Raw genomic sequence first — 23520 nt, 5'->3', positions numbered from 1 at the left:
GCTTAAGGTGTTCACTATACCCGGACTTCCCCTAAATGTTATTATTTTGTAACTAATTTAACATTTCTGATGTATTAAAAATACTTTTTTACGTTTTTTTAAGTATGTATTATACAGTAGGTATGTAACTGAACGAAAAGCAATTGCTTTTCGTTCAGTTACATACTGTATTAGTCTATGTTTAAAGTTATAAGAATGGAGTAAAAGTACTCCGTTTTACTACAAACGTGCCCGCTGAGATTAAAAGGTTAAAACGGGAAACAACCTGCCTAGCCAAGTGAACGCCCGAGTCCCGAGTGCCTTGACATAGTTCAACGTTCAACTTTGCAGTTTGCACCTGTCGTCTAACGTTTTGACAACTTGTCTGAAAGTGCGAAATTACTCGTAACGTTCGTAAATATAAATTATAGAGCGTTGAGATTAAGACGTGACGGATAGAGATACTTATTGCTTAATCGTTAAAAAAGCAGTTAAAAGCTCTATCACGTTACCCGATACCGTTATGTCGGAGACTTAGATCAGAGTAAGTGTATAAAATGCAACACATTTTACATTATCCGACGACATGATAAATGTTAGGGATCATGACAATACTGAATTTGTCAGCTATCGGACGATAGAGTCCGTCTAAGTCTAAGTCTATGCTTTGCACCGACTTTAATAGAACGAAGTGCGGGACTGTCATTATAAACGTCACATTTTCATAGAAATTAGATGAAAATGCCATACTTTGTCATTGCAAAGGTCATGCAGATGCAAAATTAGTTTGGTCCGACTTAAGGTTTACTTATTTCATTGTGCCACCACTATTCTACAAGCCGAAAGAGTCCACTGTCCACCTCGATACTCGGTCCCTTGTTAAAGCTATATTGTGCTTCAATTTACCGATTTACTTATGGATACCCGACGAATGTCATCGGTAATAGATGTGAGGTAAAATATCATTGGATGTTGCGTGTCGGGACTCAGCCCTCGATCTGATCTCGACGCCTCTAAGGCTGGCTAATGATTAAATGTATTGAGCTTGAACAGGATATTAGCTATTAATGTTAAGTATGTGAGTAAGTACTTAATCAAATAAATTCTCTGGAGATTGCGATGACGCACAACTTTACTGGCATGTTCTAGCTTATTGACATTTAATTTCCACGATAGAGGATAGTATTGGATACTGTAAGTATATACTTATTTTAATGAGTATGTACTAGTAAAATTATCTATAATGACCAAGTTCCTCAGACTGCCAACTGGCTAGAGAATAACAGTGAACCCAGTTAAACAAGGTTCTATTCATGGACAGAGAAACTTCCCATACAGGGCACAGCAGCATTCACATACTTTTTATATACCCCAGCAGATCTTAATGATTAATTTATTTATTAAAAAAAGTTATCAGATGCATAACGAGTACCTACACAAAGGCGTTTTACTTTTTAAACAGAAAGAGCGTGAGACGTGGAATATAATAGAATTCTCTACAAGATAAAAATTGTATAACGCGGTTACAAATGCGAAGGTAATAGAAACTACTTATATACTTGTTTGCGAGGCGAGGCATTGTTGTAGCAAACAAGTATGATTACTTTCAAATAAAGAATTGTAATGCAAACAATCACCAACACAGCACCGCCGGTGCTATACTCTAATAGACCAAATAAAAGGTCCGGTTGGTTCGGCGTAGCAAATGTCAAAACCGTCGAGAAATTCACGGGCACATGCGCAGTGGAAGTGCGATCAATGCACCCCTGTGGTGCGCGCGCCCCCGGCCTCGGCATTCTACGCAGTACATCACAAAAACACCGTCTGGAAAACCTGGGTGCACTCATCCGCGTTCGACAAAAAATTCATTATCAAAGTCTAAACCATTCAATCTGACTACGCGGCTCGTCGCGTCTCGTTAAGGACACCCACACGCTATACCGCCGCGAGGTTGGAGTGTTGCATCTCGGCAGTCTGATCGCGTGACTCATCGGATTCTCCCGAATTCGCGAATTCGTTGTTATCGCATTTTGTGGTTGTGGTGGTGGTATCTGTGCGTTCTTGGACTGCTCGGATGCAGGTGGCCCAGCGGGCTGGCGAAGGGCCGCGGCGCCTGGAGGAGCAGTGAAGTTAAGCCGCAGGATGGACGACTGTACAGACATCTTCTATGACGACGATACTGACGCGCAGTGCGATATGGTACGTGAAACTGCATTTCGTTGTCATTGATTTTTATTGTCTAATTATCTATTGTTGCAAGGGAAGAACTTTCCACGTGCTCTCTCACGTGGAAAGGTCTTCCCTTGCCATCTCGTTTGCGTACCCCAACTTAAAATAGTAAAGCAAATGCCATAATTTATGCCAGTGTTTTTTAAATTGTTAATTGATTCATATATATATATATACAAGTGGATAATAATAGTCTCTGAGAGCAATCGTCATAATTCTAGTCGACAACCAGCATCCGGCGTCGTTAAACTTGATTAATCTTCATTAATCTTCTCGGCCGCAGGGTCACATGGTCAGTACCAAACAATGGAGATCAGCATTGAACGAATGAACGGCGATTGTATCGCTTTCATGAAATGACCAAACTTGTAAAAAGTGTAGGTGTTTATAAAATGGATGCCTGAACATTCGCATTGCATAAGTCAATGTCATCAAACAAAATTCAAGGTATTCTGTTCTTCCTTATTGCGAATATTTTTGAATCAGCACACTTCAACACGTTTATTATCCAAGAATATGTGCACTCGTACTTGTGAGTAATTAATTTATGTACCTATAGGTAGGTACTATTGTATAGGCCACTATAGGCTTACCGGCACGTGGTCATGACTTGCGGAAAAGGCACAGAACAATTTTGTCTTCCTAAAACTAATTATAGCCTTAAGTAAGTAAGTAATCATTTATTGTCAGATTGTGCAATGTCAGTATACAGATGTTACAATATTATTTGATTAGAGAGTGTCACAATCAACCGGTTTACGGCTTAGCTTAATACAACATACTTATAGGTATCATAATATTCATAATGTTGTATAAAAACAAGTTGCCTATTATACCTTTTATACATATATAATTTACGAGCAAAACCTGGTAAAATACGCATTAGCATTAACAATAGGTTATTACTTATTAGCGCCTAGTAGATAAGTAAATAAAAATTGCGAGAAAACTACTTTGAACAGTTTGAACGTTAAATATTGGTTAATGACACTTTTTATTAATAATGCCACTACTGAGCAATCACTTTCAAACACTCTCGTTAAACGATTATTTTAATAGCACCACTAGCACAGTAATGAATCTGCGGTATCGCAAACTGCTTAAAACATAGTTACCCAAGTCGTTTGCAATACGGTTAAATTAAACCGAGAAAGAATTAATTACTCCCCATGCTACATAATCCACAAGGTCCATAAATTGGGGGTTACGTAAAGTATTGTGCGTAACGTAAGTATATGAAACGGTTGCTTAAAATTATTACGGCACCGTGCCGTGGCAAAATTGATGTTTTAGTTGTTTACTGGCTAAATTGAATTGGTAGGTAGTAATTATCGTACAATGTCGCAACTACCGATGTGGAAGTTTCGGAAAATATCCAAAAAGTTGGAAAAGTCCTCGGAAATTTCAGGGAAATTCCACAGGGAACAAAGAAAACTTTAATTTTGGAAATGGACAATTTCGTTTCCCTTACACAAATAAGGCAAGTTTCCGAAAATTTTCCATAAGGATTTTTTACCATTTTGAAATCTTTCCTACGGCACAACAGTATTAGGCACAACTGAAATAAGCTGTCGCGTAGCGGGACGGGTATGGGATTGGGAACGCCTTTGTAGCGACCGCGCGGTGTCTTACTTATATAGTACATGCTCTATCTTGTAATTGAGGTGATCTGTGAGTGAAAGCTACGATCGCAAGGTGGAATATTAATCTCCATCATGTCACAGCGCACCCACGAGTCCGACTCGAACAATACCGCCGTTTTTGTGGGACCGACCTCTGGGTTATTTAATTGTTCGTACAGTTAAGTGCTATATCACTTGACGTCTTGATGAACAGGTACAAAAGGAACGGATGAGCGGTATGGAATGAAATGACTTCTATAATCTTTAATTTACTATAGAAATGCGTGGAAGAGAAATTAATGTTTCATTTTCTGAATAAGATAAACTGTAGCTTATCTGAGAATTCAGTAGCATATTTATTTATACACAAGTACTGTAATAGAGAAGTTAGCGATACACAGATATGACTTTGTGTAATCGCCAATGCACTATATTACATCGTTTTATGACGCAAATAACAGTATGGATAACTTTTTGGATTAAGTATTGGTGGTACTTAATCCGAAAAGATAGTTAAGGATTTACGCGGCTCCAGAGTGATTTCTCATTGATTTTTCGCGTTTCTTTTAACATTCCGCGTTCAGATATTTAAGAGCAACTTATTAAGCCTACATGTCATCACATCGTCACTTGTGCAATCGACAGTACAGCAACTGGAGCGATAGAACAAAACCGTCGTGCCGTTTATGAGTAATTGAGCATGAGAACCGATTGGCGAGGTGAATGGGAATCATTAGTAATGCCGTAGACGAGACAAAAATAAAAACAGACTATGCTCTTTTTTTAAACGTTGCGCTCTTTATCGTTAATTTTACATTGTTAATTATTTATTTATTCTTATTTTGAGGAGTAGGTATTATAAGCAATTTCAGGCAATTAAAAAATGCGTAATATAATTAGGTATAGGTTATTAATTGTACCAAGCACGTAGGTACGAAGTTTTAATCTAGCTAGAATCTAGCTATAGTCTACCTTGCTAGTTTGCAAACTGCGTGCCCAACTGTATTGGGAGTATTGGGACGCATTAGTTATTGTATTGTACAGTTGACATCTTCAAATAGTGTGAAAAATGTTTATCAATTGTATACTCTACTTATTAAGGTAAAATGAATATTCATTCAACTTAGGTGTATACGTATTAATAAATTTGCTTTTTAAAAACATATAATTCAGGTGCGTTGATTTTCGAATTTCGAGCATCTCAAAACTTATCGAGTGACCTACGTAGATTACAAATGCCTATAGGTATAGTGTGTAGCTTTCAAATAGAGCTCGACGGCTAATCCTATTGTCTATTGTTAAGTAAAACCGCACGTGCTACTTACCTGCAAAAAAGGGTCTTAATTATTCTAATTTGGCACCTGAGCGCGGGCTAGTCCAACGCTCAAAAAACCACTGTAGGTGCGCTCTCCGATAACGAGCCTTTGTTACGCATCTCGATTTTAGACTGGTTCTGTAGAGTTCGACTCGCCGGCACTCAGTAACCGAAGTACGCATTTTTTATGCAGGTGGTTGTGGCACGTGGCACGAGCGGTTTTACTTAACAATAGAATAGACAATAGGATTAGCCGGCGAGCTCTATTTGAAAGCTACACACTATACTATTAACTCATCTCTGGTGATGCTATCGCACCCGAATTCGACCGTTCAGCTTCGACGTCTCAAGTTCATAAAGCACACGTAAAGAATTACGAAATGTAAGAAGAGGCTTGTAATTGGCAGCCTTGGTAGCACAAGAATAATTGCTTTAGCTTCCAACAATTGTGGTAGAGTGATATTACTATTTATTACTTATTCCGTGGTAAAGGTCTCGCGTCGTAGATAGAGCTGGACCAAGCTAACCCTGCACAGGCTTCGACGATGACAAATTGTGGCAGTATCACCAGTGTTACAGTTACACACTTTGTCACGATAATGTAAGCGTTAGCTTAGACGGAATCCTAGCTTCAGCCGCAACCAAAGTCACCAAATATAATAAAGCATACTTATTCCTATGGTAGAAAAAGTGTGTTTATTATTATATTTAGCCGCTATTAGGTATTTGATGTTGAATGTACGACATTGGGATATTTCAAACGTTCTTAATTGCTTTATTTTTAGTAATAAAACTTTTTACTGATTTTTCTGTTACCTAACAAAAATCTAGAAGCTAAAGAAGTTTCGCCTCCCTGAAAAGTAGCGTTGCGCCTTCAATAACCTCTCAAATAAATAAACATTGCGTTAGTAAATATCACTGTAATTGAAGACGTCAACAGAAATGTCGTGAACTTACTCTTACTAGTCAAGGTCTGCGGTACTACCGATAGTAGCAGAGTGTAGAATGGGTCCTTTCGAATTGTGAGAAACAAGCGCCCTGTGATGCTGTTATTTCAGTCTAATGCCGAGCGGAGGCAATATCAGAACCAGTAAAATGTTCTGATAAAGCGTCAAAAATAAAAAGCTCTACAACTGAGTGTACCATTATGAAAATGTTCCATTGACATGTCCAGGGTTCGCATTAAAAAAAAACCTGCAAATTTGCGCCAGTTGTCGCTTGGAAGTGGCTTGTGTGGTTGTTATATTACGAGTATACATAATTATTTTATACTCGGAGTAAATATCTATGGAGCGGCCATTAACAGGCGTTCCCCTCTGCAAAAAGATCGCGGCCGCCGGTCAAGGAGGTTATATAAAACTAGTTGCCACACGTCATACGCCATTCAGCAAACGTCAGTCTAAGCGGAATGATAGGAGCCGAAAATGCCGAATTGCAGCGTTTTCTCGTGCAAAATGAGATCGGAAACGTCTAGTCTACAAAAAGAACACGTTTCTTATCATATGTAAGTACTATTACATCTAAATTTTATCAAATAGTGCATTAACTTTGCAAATAACTAAAAAACATTGTCAATCTGACAGTGATACCAGTGATATGATATTAGATCTATTTTAGGGTAATTCTAAAGAAGACTTTCTAAATATTAATTAGGTACGAGTAGAATTTCTAATAGGAAATATTATGCGAAACTCTGCGTAGGGGGCGCGACTACCACAATCCATCACAATCTGGGGGTCCGCCGCGGAACAAGAAAATTTAAATTTCGTTATCTAACCTCTCTATCACTATTGCATATTTGAGCGATAAAGAGAAAAGAGAAAATTTACTAGCTAGCTTAGTGCTACACTCTGGCGGCAGAACATTGCAGTAATATGCCCTATTTGCGTTGCTTTTTGTTATTATAATTTATGTAACACATTATTTTTATATAACACCTTAGTTTCATATCAACCTAATCTATTTAATCAAATAAATAGATCTATAAGAATAAAGAAAAGGGGGACGGGGGATCAAAAAGTAGTCGAAAACATCTCGCGTGATTTGTGCACAACCCCTAAATAACGTAAAATTACCGATAGACTCTTTTTTTTAAATTAATTTTTCCTTTAGTTTCTACATATAGCTGGTCAAGCAGATCTTGTCAGTAGAAAAAGGCGGCAAATTTGAAAAATGTAGGCGGGAAGGGATATCGTCCCATAGAAAATTTGAATTTCGCGCCTTTTTTACTAACAAGATTTGCTTGACTAGCTATATATTTTTATTTAACATGTCATATATTTTATTAATTTAAGGTATTTACGCCTGTCACTTTCCATAAATAGGCACTTTTAATTTATTACTCTGGTATCACCGTACCAATATTAGTGATGGGACACCATAAAAACCAATATCGGTAAAATCGATATAAACATAATGAATAATATACAGATGGTCATGATGCCTAGCGAACACCAGCCATATCGTACAAACCTCAAGGAGTGATATTCCTAGGCAGATGATGATCTGCCTAGTGACCACCAGCCATATCGTGCTAACTTCAAGGTGTGATATTCCTAAGCAGATCGTGAAACGCCGGCATGTCATGATCTGACTAGTGACCACCAGCCATACCGTTCAAACCTCAACATTTAGGCATATCGAATAAGTAGGATGTCCTAATTTTAGCAAATGATAACCATTGAAATGGCTTGACAGCCTACTTATAGTACGTGTTTGGGTAGCGTATGATTTTAGTACCTACCTAGTACCTACGCATTCTGCTCCAAATGCCACATAGAATGCAGCACTAGCCGTGGCAAAAAATGCAAAAGGCAGATTATTAAATGGTGGCGTTTCATGATATGCCTAGGAATATCTCGATATGCCCGATTTTACGATCTACCGCCGATATATATACTAATTATCCCCTACTCAATATCCCTTAAATGACATCCTATGGCCGCGTTCCATCTCTGTCATCAGATCTGCATGCTCGATAGTATATTGCATTGCTTTCAGAAGTAAACCAACATGTAAAATATTAACTAATGAACTGATCATAAAAAATCATTCTATATCAGCTTGCAAGATTCGCCCTAAACAAATTGACAAACTATTAGAAATAACATCTAAATCATCATAAGTTAGTAAAATGCTGGTACAAAGACTTGATATTATATTATTATTATAATTGACAAAATCAGAAATTAAAATTCATTGTCAATTTTATCGACAATATTATCGGCGCGTCCCTCGCACTATCTAGGTTTACTTAGAACTGACGTCATCTCGTTCACGGACAGGGTTGTCTGTGTTTGTTCTTGTACTTGTGTGAATATAGTTTTTGCTAGTGTTTGATAATTTTGTCGTGTGCGTGTGTAGCGACGCATGCTAAAAATGCATTAGTGTTAACATTATTTGTGTGCGTTACCTCGTCCCCCGCGCCAAAAACGACAGAATTTTTCAGATAGAAATTAGTGCGCGTCTCTACTCCATAGATATTTACTCCGAGATTTTATATGTACCTATGTATATTCAATGTGGTTATGGACCACGCGGTCACAGTTGTAATTTATTTATTCAAACATTATTGCACAAACGAAGAAAAATCTACAAATGGAGGACTAATGCCAAAAGCAATTGCATGAGATATTTTCAAGTTGATGTTACTCCATTGACCTGATGCAGTCAATTGCCGCGTTTGTTTTTATGAACACTTAAATTATGGGTAAGTACTTACCTACGAAATTAAGGTCATACCGTCATTATAGTCAACTTTGCCCGCTTTTTTTGAAAAAACCCGAATTTCTCAATCATATGACTTTTTTTGCTCAGCACGTCCATAGTGATCAAACGTATCAGTTTAATTGAAGAAAAACATTTAAAAAATCGTGTTTTTATCCACTTTATTTGGCATTTTAGAGGGCGGGCAAAGATATACGGGGTTTGCGCCAACATTGCACACGTCAATTTGATGTTCTAATACAGCTCGTATAATGATGATGTCTAAGGATCACTTAAAGGTTTTTGGCAATCCTACCGATAACTTAGCGATAAATGTAAAAACTTTTAAATAAATTTGGTGAGCAATGTTGCCTACCCGTTTTTGGCCATTTCCATACAAGACTCACCTAAGCATTTTACAAAGGCTAGGGTTGTCACTTTAGATAAAATCTGTTACAATAGTTTAACGGCCAAAAATATGAGTGTCGCTGTATTTTTCATGCGTTAAAGGGATAAAACATCTAAATAAAGGATAATAAGACAAATTAAATACAGTATATATTTATAAACTTACTTTAGTGTACAAACATAACCTTCTTTTACTTGCAATTTAGGGTAAATTTGTCAAAAGTGACAACCCTAAGCCGTTTTTGGTGGTGGCCAATGTTGGCATCCATAGGTCTGTAAATTACCGGATTAGGTACATTGCCCACTATCAAAACTTTTGTGTCTTTAGGCCTTTTTAGATTAAACCTCAATAGACATAATCTATGCTTCATGTTTTATAACTGAAAGCCGGAAATATTTGTCAAAGGGTTCTCAATTTGTTTCTACTTGCATTAATTTTTCAACAATTTTTTGCCCGCCGAAATATACCTGCCCTATATTTGACAACTCGCTGAAAATTCCCAAGTCAAGTTGTGCACATGTTTGGTATATAGTTCTGTCACTTCTGTCACAAATATAACCTATTTTAAAACTAAAAATAGCAGGGTGGCCATAAGTATTTTAAATTTTTCTACATTTACTAATTTGTTTAAAATTGTCGTTTTGGCCAAAGTTTCCCCTGGAGGCAAAGTTGGTTATAATGACGGTATATGTTTCTAAATTTACACCATGTAATAACTTAAATGTCTGCTGGCAGTACTGTCTAACTAAGTAACTGTCTACAGATGCATTTGAATATTAACAGGAGCACCTCAATGAAACTTATAGCACAATATTTTCAGATGATTAAAATAAAGCGATTGCATTAATACATCTAAGTATGATATTATCTCTATATCTAACTATATCAAACACCCATTAACAATTAAGTCTTTTAAGACATTCGTCATAACGACAAATCAAGACAGAAAGCACAGGCGTTGAAGAGGTGGCGTCACGAATGATCAGTTTGTTAGTATATTACACTCATGTAATCATACGTAGTCGAGTGCAAAAGACCGTTGAACAAAAGCTCATAATGAACCTGCGGGATGACGGAAGTGTATGTAATTAAAAATCTAATCAACTACATAACATAATACGGTGCGGAGCAATCCGAGCAATAAAGGCACAACACAACCTCTACAGCCTCTACTCGGGTGAAACTATGCATGTTTCTTCCGCCTGGGTGAAGTATTGTATGAATGTTTCTAGTTCAGTTTTATGCACTTGGGAGTAATAAAATTGAGGAAATATAATATTTCCTGGACTAATGCAATCATTATAACTTTTTATCGCTGGGCTAATATCCTATAATGTACAATATGTATAACGTGATAGGAATGTTGTAAGGTACCTAGAGTAGGTACCTACAAAAATGCAGCATTTTATCTCAACGAAGGATTTATTATTATATTATTAATTCAGAATTAATTTATGTAGGTACAGATATATTTTTCCAGATCGTACAGACATGCAAGTAAATAAAGTGATGTACCTATCTCTTGTTTTTTAAATATGTGACATGATACCATTTTCAACGATTTTTATGATTTACTTTCTATTTATGTGTTTTCTAAGTTTCTAACAATAGAAAATGTCATAAATGTATTAAGGCAGTGAAAACTTTCATGTACTTAACACGTACATCTTAAATATATTAAGTAGAAAAGTATTTCATCCTCGATTTTATAGGCTGGTCTAAGACGAAGTACGCTCATTTGGATGTTAATCAGTTTTCTAGCACATAATCTGCATATGCCTGCCTAAGGTAAACATGGTTCTATCATACGACTTTCATTTTCACATTCCTACTTAATTATTTCAATGACTTGTTATTTAGTTGTTGTCTCCTCGTGCTGCTATAGATACCCGAGCAAGCTGAAGATTCCAAAATTCTTCTCTCTTTCCAAAAACTTTACTACCCAATTCTCGTCTCATTTATCATGATATGTTTTGCAATAAAGTTTATATCATCTATCTAGTGTTAGCTATTATAAAATTATGATCTAAAGGGAATCGATACACTTTACGGGCCGATCCCATGCCGGCGTACCTGTTGAATGGGCCCGGTACGATATGCTCCTTAGTAATACAATGTATTACCTTATCGTAAGTACTTGCGTACGCAATATAATAGAAGAGAAATTAACTTTCTATTGGCTTTGAATTAACGGGTAATTAATCGCTTTGCGATCTTTGTACAAAGGTAATTTATTGATCCTATAAATCTACTCATCTATTCAGTTCATGTGTTCTCATTGCTGGTGTCTGATTGCGTCTTAGGGATTTTGGATAACTAATACATTATTTGGTTGATTGTTGTTTTCCAATGACCATCAAATCCACCTATCTCTTCATACGTATAATGCATTTAAAGTCTGAGTAATCGTGGAACATAAATGAGAAAAAATACCCTAACTGGAAATATGAACAATTACCTATCCATCGATCTTCTAGACTAAAATTTCTAAACAATACTCATAAACACATCTGTATCACCATTAAAATTAAAATAACTATACCTACATATAGGCAGTCACATGCATACATTGAGTACCGAAGTGACCGTATGCCATTAATTTTATTAAACTTTTAATTATACAGAGTAAGATAGAGTAAGTACTAATTGATTCTTGCCAGTAGTACTACAGAGGGCCTTAGCTAGGTACCCAGGTAGGTAAGGCACGTAATCTCACTCATGTGCTTTCGAGTCACTTACGACTCAAAAGACTCGGAAGTTTTAAAGCGCAGGCGTACAACTTTCAGCGTATCTCGATAGAAGCTGGCTCTGCACGTCATGTCTCATGTTCACAACTAATTGCAACAGATCAACGACGGTCTACGTCGTCGTTATTGTCGGTTCGATGTTACGGTACAGTCCATTCCAGAGCTTCGCCCCGCCGTTTAAACGGTACATCGGGAACATTTTATTTTACATCGCCTGCGAATCGCTAACAGCATCAATTTACCACGCCCGCTACGATCTAGGATGACGCAAGGCATCTTTAATCGTTATAGAGGGTGCTTCGTCACTGCTTGGATGGAAACTCTTTAGTTTGACGGTGGGATAATATTTCTGACCAAGTGCGAGTCAGACTCACGCACCAAGGGTTCCGTAATCACACTTTTTTGTAACAATTTTAGGTTCCGTCCGTAGTACTAGGAACCTTTACCTATGCTTTCGCCATGTCCGTCTGTCTGTTTCTCCGACCGAGGTTTAGCTCCGTGATCGTTAGTGCTAAGAAATTAAGCTGTTGCAAAATGAATATACATATCAATGAATCATGCCGACAAATATATATATAGGATGCAAGCATGATGCACTTGACCATTTTTTTGGTCTCTGACGCGAAGATGACAATGACGTGAAATATTAAATCAAAACATGATTTTCATTATAACATATAAAAATAAAAATGTTGCTATGTACTGGAAATTTGGAAAAGTATTTCTCATAACCTAATTATGATGGTCCATTTTGTTACGAAATTCCTTTATTTTATAACTTTTTCCAGGACCATAAAAACTTGCTTCTAATTATTTTATTAAAGAAAATTACGAGTTAGGACTGAAAATAAATAAGCTTTGTCAACTATGAAGCAGGTTTTACAACTTCTAACCAAGTTTTCTCCCAACAATTTGACAGAAGAATTAAGATTTAATGGGGAGATATTTGTATGCCAGCGATACAAAACCGATGGTGTATTTTGGCAACTCTCGCCCATAAATTAAGGCTCGGTTACATCCAATTTAAATGTTCGTTTTATTTCATCCAATTTTTTTGTACGACAGCAGTTTTTAATTGGTTTTACTGCAGCGCAATGCTCCAACATAGATCCAATTAAAACAACACAGAAATTGCAATGCTTGATTTAGACAATAACAACGAAATAGGTACATACCCACCCTAAAACTTACCTACGAGCAAAGAAGAATTGTTAAATTTGGTTTAAACATTGAGTTTAGGAATAAGACTCTATATTGTATAATTATATTATATTTTTCTAAAAATAATAATACTTAACTTGAACGGCGGGTTTATTCTATTACGCAACGAATTGTTTCGTGCTAAATCAAAATATTGAAAGAAAACTTGCTCCAAACGCCACATGCAAGTCATCCATTATTTGTTATCATCTAATCTTATAGTTGAGTAACACCTACACACGCAACTGGCCGAGACGGTACACGGTGCCTGCAGGCTCGACCGTGACGTAGCTACGTTATAGTGCATCAGTGGCTAGCGTTTCATAAAACTCAATTCATACCCAATGAGCGCCTTATTTTATTTTACAGGTTTGGAGGAATAAGTAAACTAATGATTTTGTCTTGCTAACAGCCATTTGTATGCCTCTTTTTACATTATTCTTCTCTATTGGAAACCATTTCGATCACTTTATAATTCTAAACAAAATTTTACACCTGGTTTGTGTGTAGAAAATCATTTCATGCACATACGTGCATAGAACAATACGTTCTATTTGACTACTACATAAAGTAAAACTAGACTCCCTATTTTCAATCGCTTTCTTAACTTTTATAATGTATATTTATTTTGTTGTGTAGGCACCTAGGCAAACAAAATGGAGCAAATTTTCTGTAGCCTCTAAATATTCCGCAGGCTGTACCTAAATAGGATTCAGGATGGATTCGGTATCTTTATATAAATATAGGAGAAATAATATACACTGTCCTTCCAAGTTTGCAAAATAAAGACATCAATAATTCTATACAAACTAGGAAGGACAGTGTATTATCGGCTTTAAAAAATGTATCTAATCTAACCTGTGCTTAGCGGGCGTGTACTCGGCACCCCCGGATGCCGGCCGCGGCTGCGGTTTGTGGTCTGCATTGCATGCACACAACGTGCAGTAAGGCGATCATAATCACATAACTACTGACTTAACTTATAGCTTATAGAACTACAGGTGCCCGAGGTGTCCTGCTGGAAAAGCGTTACCTATTATAATTTAATACTACTTATTTAGAGTGCAAACGGCACGTTGTAATAAGTAGTTTCAGGAGAACCTTAATTATAATTTTATTCTCCGATTATATCAAGTTAATTTTTATCTTGTTTTCTGGTATTATGTGTCTAATAATTGGATAGGTATACTGGTATACCGGTCAGATAACTTAGAATAGTGTCAACGTGGTGTTTGTGAAACCTAGATATTGAAACCTATAGAAGTACTTTAATGCGTTGAGTAGGTAAATGTTATTGGGGTGTTATTTTACCTACTGCAAAGCTAACTGCTTTGCTGCTAGCCAAATTTTCTTACTTAAAGCTTCGTAATACCTGACAGATTTTTTAAAGGTTTAACTCAATTAGGAGACATTTTACAACAAAAAATAAAGTTATATAATTTCCTGTCTAGCGCTTCTTTGGATTCGGATTTCGGATTGGCGATTGCTTTAAAAATGCAGCATAATAAAGCTATAACTCCGGCTAGCGGCGTGGCGGCACCCAAAGTGCAATAACCCTGACACAAACAAAAATATTGGTTTTACTTTCAGGCGAAACTACTACACAACTACATACTGACTGATCAGAATGATATGAATTGATTTCGTGCGCTTACTCGCTTGTCAAGTCAGGAGTAGCCATGTCGAATTGGTATTCATTTTCGACCAAGTCATAAGGCCTAAGCCGTATTTGGTCAACCGAAAACAAAGAAATAAATAAAACTATAGACGCTTTTCGTTCCGTGACCGAAATATCTTTATTGAAACTTATTTCACTAGCAAATCGCCTTCATTGGATCACAATAAAAATATTGGCATTGTTAGTAAACGTGATTCGCATCGTGCTCTTTTTGGTTGGAGAGTCACGATTTATAAAAGAGCTGACAAATTGAGCGAGCGTTCTACAACTTCGTACAAATCTAATTTCGTTTGGAGCGTTTGTGCTAACCTCGATCGACAATGACGGCATTTTATATCATTGATTATACTATAGTGAAAACAATAAACAGTACTTTAACTTTTATATTTGTGTACTGAATTTCTAAGGAAGTTCGGCAGGTTCAAGTAAGAATTTTAAATTTTAAGTAAACTTACATTTTTAAACGCTTGTAGCTGTCCTTATTCCTTGCTTGTCTAACCAAATAATAAAAAAGATGAAAATCTGGCAGACTTAGTATACAATTATACTCGAGCTGCAAGGATCTGTCCTTTTAATTTGACATTTCTCTCGCTGCTTATTCTCTCTCTTGCAGCAGCGTAGGTACATACATGTACCTACATCATAGCCGTTTTGCTACAATATCCTGATGAGCTATTAAGTGTAGTTACTAGCTATAATAATAAATAAATATTAAAAAAAAATATTTTAAATAAATATAATACCTACTGTCTTGGCTATATATTCACATACATCCTTTACTGATTATTTTTGATTGTTAATATACTGGTTATGATAATTTATCTGTAATATTTAAAAAAGCGGCCAAGTGCGAGTCGGACTCGCCCATGAAGGGTTCCGTAGCAGCAAGTAACATAATAAAATTGCGGTATACGATTTATGACGTATTACAAAAAAGCTACATATACATCATACATTTTTTATTTTTATCATTCTCTTATTTTAGAAGTTACAGGGGGGGGGGGGGGGGCTCACATTTTACCACTTTGGAAGTGTCTCTCGCGCAAACTATTCAGTTTAGAAAAAAATTATATTAGAAACCTCAATATCATTTTTGAAGACCTACCTATCCCATGGTATTATCTATGAAAAGGGACCTTATTGTCGATGGCGCTTACGACACTAACATCGATGAGCACTAAACGTAGTAGTTTAAAATTGGTGATTCTGGCCCATTTTAGTTATTTTGATTTCCAATTTAGCAATTAAGTTTCTTTGATTACCACCACCATATTTACAGACTTTTACAAGGATTTCATGCATTATTTTCTAGTATGTATAACTTCAGTCCTTGAACTACGTTATTGCTTGTCAGAAACACGACGGCTCATTATTTTCTCGATAGAATCTTAAGTTGAAAACATGCCTAACACTGTCTTTATTTCCTTATGTTAGAAGTACTTGGACAAAAATGTATATGAAACTTACTTCAGTCGATAGCTTTTAAGTAAATCTTCATTATTGCTTGTCCTTTTATCGATACGTTAATTTTTTCATTCATCATTTGATGAATTCAACATTTTGCCTACTAAATTACACCCTACGCGGCAATACCTTGCGCCTATTCCTCACGCCAGTACGCCCGTGACCACTGTCAGCGTCGGACCTGTGCTAGTTTAGCGGACGTTTCATAAAATGGGTAATCACAGTATAAATATGCAAATATGTTATACAAACAATGTTTTTCAACATACTTACGAAGAAAAGCAAAATAATTCTTAAATACGGTGACATTTCAGTCATTCGTCCGTCATATTGTCATTTTATAACAAGTTGGGCAGCAAAGACACACCCATCTAACCAATCCGGAATTCAGTCACGATTGATAAATTGTGTAAACATATTTTAAAAGGCTATAAAATTAATCAAATTGAATAATTTAGACTGGTCACATTTTTGTAAAAATCGATTTCTACTGGCAAAACATATTACTTTTTGGCAACCGGGTTTTTTAACCTAATTAGACCCCGCTGAATCCGAATTTGCCGGTTGCTTGATCGAATTCTTGACTGGAAGTGAGATATGTGATATTAAAGGTCCCTTTTTTTAGTTTTTCGTAAATAACTCGCAAACGGTGGCCAATATAAAAAAAAATGAACTAATAATCTACACAAAATTTTCAATAAAAAAGATTCAGTACATTTTTAGCAGGGATCAATATTTAAAAAGATAATAAAGAGGGAAAGTTAATTATAATAAATTCTAAGGTTCCTTGTTTTTATTTTTTCGTTAATAATTTGAAAAGTGTGACTCATAGCAAAAACAAATCTTACACATAAATCATCATCATCATCATCATCTCAGCCATAAGACGTCCACTGCTGAACATAGGCCTCCCCCTTGGACCTCCATACGTGCCGGTTGGAAGCGACCCGCATCCAGCGTCTTCCGGCGACCTTAACAAGATCGTCTGTCCATCTTGTGGGTGGACGTCCTACGCTGCGCTTGCTAGTCCGTGGTCTCTACTCGAGCACATTTCGACCCCATCGGCCATCTTCTCTGCGTGCAATGTGGCCTGCCCATTGCCACTTCAGCTTGCTAATCCGGTGGGCTATGTCGGTGACTTTAGTTCGTCTACGGATCTCCTCATTTCTGATTCGATCACGTAGAGAAACTCCGAGCATAGCCCTCTCCATAGCTCGTTGAGCGACTTTGAGTTTTGAGATGAGGCCGATAGTGAAAGACCACGTTTCGGAGCCGTAAGTCATCACTGGTAACACACATTGATTAAAGACTTTCGTCTTGAGGCACTGAGGTATGTCGGACGAAAAGACATTACGTAGTTTCCCGAACGCTGCCCAACCGAGTTGGATTCGGCGGTTGACCTCTTTCTCGAAGTTGGACCTACCTAATTGGACTACTTGTCCTAGGTAGATGTACGAGTCAACAACTTCGAGTACCGAGTTCCCAACAGAGACTGGGATGGGCACAACATTGGCATTTGACATAAGTTTCGTCTTGTCCATGTTCATTTTCAAGCCCACCCGTTGTGAAACTCGGTTGAGGTCATCGAGCATCATGCTGAGTTCCTCCATCGACTTTGCCATGACTACGATATCGTCGGCAAACCGAAGGTGAGTGATTTATTCGCCGTTGATGTTGATGCCAAGTCCTTCCCATTCCAGGAGCTTGAAGGCGTCTTCCATTACGGCAGTAAACAGTTTCGGAGAGATAACGTCTCCCTGCCTTACGCCTCTTTGCAATGGAATCGCCCTCGTGCTCTGCTCCTGTACTCGGACCGACATGGTGGCGTTATTATACAAACACTTCAACACTTCGATGTACCGATAGTCAATATGGCATCGCTGAAGAGACTCAAGCACCGCCCATGTTTCCACCGAATCGAAGGCTTTCTTATAGTCCACAAACGCTAAGCATAATGGCAAGTTATACTCTTCGGTCTTCTGTATAACTTGCCGCAGCGTATGGATGTGGTCTATGGTACTATAGCCTTTTCGGAAACCGGCTTGTTCGGGAGGCTGGAAGTCATCAAGTCTGTGTTCGAGACGGTTCGTGATGACCCTTGAAAACAGCTTATAGACATGGCTCAGAAGCGTGATGGGTCTGTAGTTCTTCAATAGGTTGTTATCACCTTTTTTGAAGAACAGCACCACCTCGCCTCTATTCCATGTTTCAGGCGTTATGCCCTCGGACAAGGCGGAATTAAAGAGCTTCTGGAGGACTTTAAGTACCGGTGTTCCACCCGCTCTCAGAAGCTCTGAAGTGATTTCGTCTTTGCCCGGCGCCTTGTTGTTCTTAAGCTGCTTCAGGGCCATCCTAATCTCGTACAGACTGATGTCCGGGATATCTTCGGTATAATGTCGGGACAGCTTGGCTCTTGGATCTCCTACCAAGCTGTCAACGGGCTTTGCGATCGAAGTGTATAACTGTCCATAGAACCTCTCGATCTCACCTAAAACCTCCGCTTTGCTCGACGCTATGCTGCCATCTTCCCGTTTCAGCTTTGTCAGCTGGCTTTGCCCAATAGACCCTTGCTTTGCTTGCGTTGCTTTGTCCTTTGCGAACACTTTGGAGCCTTGGTTTCGCTCAATAGTCTCTTTAATACGGTTAGTATTAAAGAGACGCAGATCATGTCGCAAGGACTTAGATATACGTCTATTGAGCTGCCTATATGACTCCGCATCATCGGGAGACTGCAACTGTAGCGAGCGTCGTTCAGCCATGAGGTTTAAGGTTTGCTCGGTCAATTTCTGAGGTCTATCTTTACGGCGGGGTCTAAAAAACTTAGACCCTACTGTGTGGACAGTTTCCACTAGCCCGTCGTTGATTTCGTCCACTGAAGCCAAGTTCTCTAGGCAAGCAAAGCGGTTAGAGAGCTCGAGTTGAAAGCTTTCGGGGTTTTGAACATGGGCTCGAGTAGGTCGGAGCGTAGACTTCATCAGGCTGGACCTTTCAAGTTTAATATTGATATTCAGTGTGCCTCTTACGATTCGGTGATCACTACCGGTCTTTACCCTGTTGATCACACATAAATAATAAACATAAAATTTCCTACAAGAAACATGTAGAACACTTTTCGCTAGGATCAATATTTAAAAAGACAAAGCAGCCGGTAAGTTAATTACAATCAATTTTAAAGTCCCTTTTTAGTTTTTTGTAAATAACTCGTAAACGGTGTCCCATAGCAAAATAGGTTTTATGAATAAATAATCTACATAAAATTTCCTGCAAAAAACATCTGAACACTTTTCTCTAGGATCAATATTTAAAACGATATTAAAGGAAGAAAGTTCATTACAATCAATTCACATGTCACTTTTTTTAGTTTTTAGGGTCCCGTACCTCAAAAAGAAAAAACGGAACCCTTATGGGATCACTCGTGCGACTGTTTGTCTGTCTGTCCGTCTGTCACAGCCCATTTTCTTCAAAAGTACTGGACCAATTAAGTTGAAATTTGGTACACACATGTAAATTCGTGACCCAAAGACGGACATCTTACGTAAACAAATGAATTTTAAACATGGAGGCCACTTTTTAGCCAAGGGGGGTTAGTTAACATTAAGAACCTATTTTGCTATGGGCCACCGTTTAGGAGTCATTTACAAAAAACTTAAAATAGGGACCTGGAAATTGATTATAATTAACTTACCCCCTTTAATACCTCATTAAATATTGATCGTAGCGAAAAAGTGTACAAAACCTTTTTTGTGGACAATTTTATGTTCAATATTTATGTATAATATTTTTTGCAACTGCCCCCGTTGCAACCGTTTACGAGTTATTTACGAAAAAAAAAAGCGACCTGTGAACTGATTGTGATTAACTTTCTTCCTTTAATATCGTTTTAAATATTGATCCTAGAGAAAAGTGTTCAGATGTTTTTTGCAGAAAATTTTATGGAGATTATTTATTCATAAAAACCTATTGTGCTATGGGACACCGTTTACGAGTTATTTACAAAAAACTAAAAAGGGACTTTAAAATTGATTATAATTGACTTACCGGATGCTTTGTCTTTTTAAATATTGATCCTAGCGAAAAGTGTTCTGCATGTTTCTTGTAGGAAATTTTATGTTTATTATTTGTGTAAAATTTGTTTTTGCTATGAGTACATACTTTTCAAATTATTAACGAAAAAATAAAAACAAGGAACCTTAGAATTTATTATAATTAACTTTCCCTCTTTATTATCTTTTTAAATATTGATCCCTGCTAAAAATGTACTAAATCTTTTTTTATTGAAAATGTTGTGTCGATTATTAACGTTTAACAATTTTTTTTATATTGGCCACCGTTTACGAGTTATTTACGAAAAACTAAAAAATGAGACCTTCAAAAAGTGATTATAATTACCCGCCTTAATATCTCTTTGAATATTGATCCTAGCGAAAAATTGTACGGAATCTTTCTTGTAGGCAATTTTATGCAGATTACTTATGTTTAAGAAAATTTTTGCTATGCGCCACCGTTTAAGAGTTATTTACGAAAAACTAAAAAAAAGGGACCTTTAATATCAACTATCTCACTTCCAGTCAAGAATTCGATCAATCAACCGGCAATTTCGGATTCAGCGGGGTCTAATTAGGTTAAAAAACCCGGTTGCCAAAAAATAATATGTTTTGTCAGTCGAAATCGATTTTTACAAAAACATGATCAGTCACGTATACACTCATATTGTATACATATAATTAATAATTATTTAGGTACACTCACCGACCTCACCGTCTTACCTACCATTTTTAGGGTTCCCTACCCAAAGGGTAAAACGGAACCCTATTAATAAGACTCCGCTGTCCGTCCGTTCGTCCGTCCGTCTGTCAGCAGGCTGTATCTCACGAACCGTGATAGCTAGACAGTTGAAATTTTCACAGATGATGTATTTCTGTTGCCGCTATAACAACAAATACTAAAAAGTACGGAACCCTCGGTGGGCTCAGTGGGCGAGTCCGACTCGCGCTTGTCCGGTTTTAAATTTCATTAAGTACTCATCAAAATTCGAATTTACTAATAAATCTTTTTCAATATTAATTGCCGAACTAAAAATCCCGGAACTGACGATTCAGAATACCGATGTCGTCAGAATAAGGACGTAGACGTGCTGCGCGGGAATGGTGCGGTGCGCCGCGCGGGGCGCCCGCCTGCCCGTTCTACCACTCGTCTGCTTCACCCCCTTGAAAACGTAAAACTCGAGTATAAGAGCGCCTTAAATATTCTATACACTTTTTCGCTAGGATCAATCTTCTTCTCCTTCAACCTAGCGTTTTAGCTAAGCGTCCGGTCTTCCGGTGAGTAGATTTTAAGTAGATTACTTATGTATCAGAACATTTTTTGGTACAGGCCACCGTTTACGAGTTATTTACAAAAAATATTAACAATTGATCATATTTAACTTTTTACCTTAAATATTTTTTTAAATACTGATCCTAGCGAAAAGGTGTATAGAATATTTAATGTAGACAATTTTACGCAGATTACTTATGTATCAGAACATTTTTGCTACAGGTCACCGTTTACGATTTATTTATAAAAAACTACAAAGGGACCTTTAAACCATTGTAACACATTGTACAACTTAAAATTGAATGACTGATAAGTTCATCAGCGTCACATAACATAAATTGACCTCCGCATTGGATAGACAGCAACATTGAATGTTCCAGTAATCAAAGAAACTTAATTGCTAAATTGGAAATCAAAATAACTAAAATGGGCCAGAATCCCCAATTTTAAACTACTACGTTTTGTGGTCATCGATGTTAGTGTCGTAAGCGCCATCGACAATAAGGTCCCTTTTCATAGATAATACCACATATAGATACCCCACACGTATGGGTTTGATGAAAATAAAAATTTTGACTTTCAGTTCTAAGTATGGGGAACCCCCAAATTTTTTTTTTCTATTTTTGTGTGAAAATCTTAATGCGGTTCACAGAATACATCTACTTACCAAGTTTCAACAGTATAGTTCTTATAGTTTCGGAAAAAAGTGGCTGTGACATACGGACGGACAGACAGACAGACAGACATGACGAATCCATAAGGGTTCCGTTTTTTGCCATTTGGCTACGGAACCCTAAAAAGCTATTGGACGCTTTGAGTCCCATTGTGTTCAGTGTCAAAACGCTGAGCCTATCGTGAGAAAATCAATTAAGATGTTACTTTAAAGAGTCGAAAGTTTAGTACCTACCTATTCAAGTGTCTGTGATATGGTAATATAATGATGATGCTTCATAAGTTTGGAGATTATAATCCAGTCATTCCAGATATTCGATTATGTCAGATTAAGAGTTATAGTAGTTTATGTGACTGCTACATAATGAAAGGCATTAAAATACGAGTGTGGGTTTATGAAACGAATGAAATGAGTTTCATAATAGTATCACACGAGTGTTTTAATGCCTAATTATGTACAGTTACATAAACTGCTTTATCTACACACATATTATCAACTTTCTATGATATATTCACTAACCTCATATTACTGCCGACATTGGGGCACTTTGCTCTCTGGCAGAACTCGCGGATATGAGATGGCGTCTCCGAAATATCTTTATCGCACATTTTACACGAAACTTTTGTTATAGTTACTTTAAAAACAACAAAACAAATTATTTTTTACTTACAATCTAATTAAAAGATAAACCGTACGTCAAATGGCGGCAAATGAAAACTTTTTTCACGCATGTCACGCATCCGTAGGTTTTCCAAAGACAAACTAGAGTCGGGGTCGATTACCATATCGTCCGATACCAACTTACATGCGAGATTTCTCAATATTGTATGCAATTGTCATTTGATTTCGAATAAAACGTCATCTCGACTGATATTAGAATAGGGGTCAAATCAATTTGCTTTTTTTTTCAGAGATGTTCGAAATTTGAATGCATTACCAAATCGATTTTGATATAGTAATGAAGCTATTACCACATTTTCACAGATAAGAAATTTGCCGTAACAAAACAGATTATCGTAATGTGGGCCATTATTTACGGATTTTGAAGGTATCATAGAGAGTTTATGATATGTGTGTAGATAATAGTAGTTTATGTGACTGCTACATAATGAAAGGCATTAAAATACGAGTGTGGGTTTATGAAACGAATGAAATGAGTTTCATAATAGTATCACACGAGTGT

General features: G+C 37.1%; 1 protein-coding gene across 5 annotated transcripts in view; it reads left to right on the top strand.

Moving 5' to 3' along the window:
- The window catches only part of LOC134792157 (uncharacterized protein DDB_G0284459), a 130690-nt gene that overhangs the window by 27310 nt on the left and 79860 nt on the right, over positions 1 to 23520 (top strand). Inside the window, exon 1 of one of the 5 annotated variants that reach the window (XM_063763385.1) lies at positions 1540 to 2178. The exons of the other annotated variants lie outside the window; for them this stretch is intronic. Coding sequence (XP_063619455.1) covers positions 2122 to 2178 — 57 coding nt within the window. The 5' untranslated portion in view covers positions 1540 to 2121. Of the gene's footprint in view, positions 1 to 1539; positions 2179 to 23520 lie in introns of those variants that run through there. 5 annotated transcript variants of the gene reach the window in all.

Source organism: Cydia splendana, chromosome 7 (assembly GCF_910591565.1).
Source record: "Cydia splendana chromosome 7, ilCydSple1.2, whole genome shotgun sequence".
NCBI classification, from domain to species: Eukaryota; Metazoa; Arthropoda; class Insecta; order Lepidoptera; family Tortricidae; genus Cydia; species Cydia splendana.
This window is presented reverse-complemented; position numbering and strand designations above follow the sequence as displayed.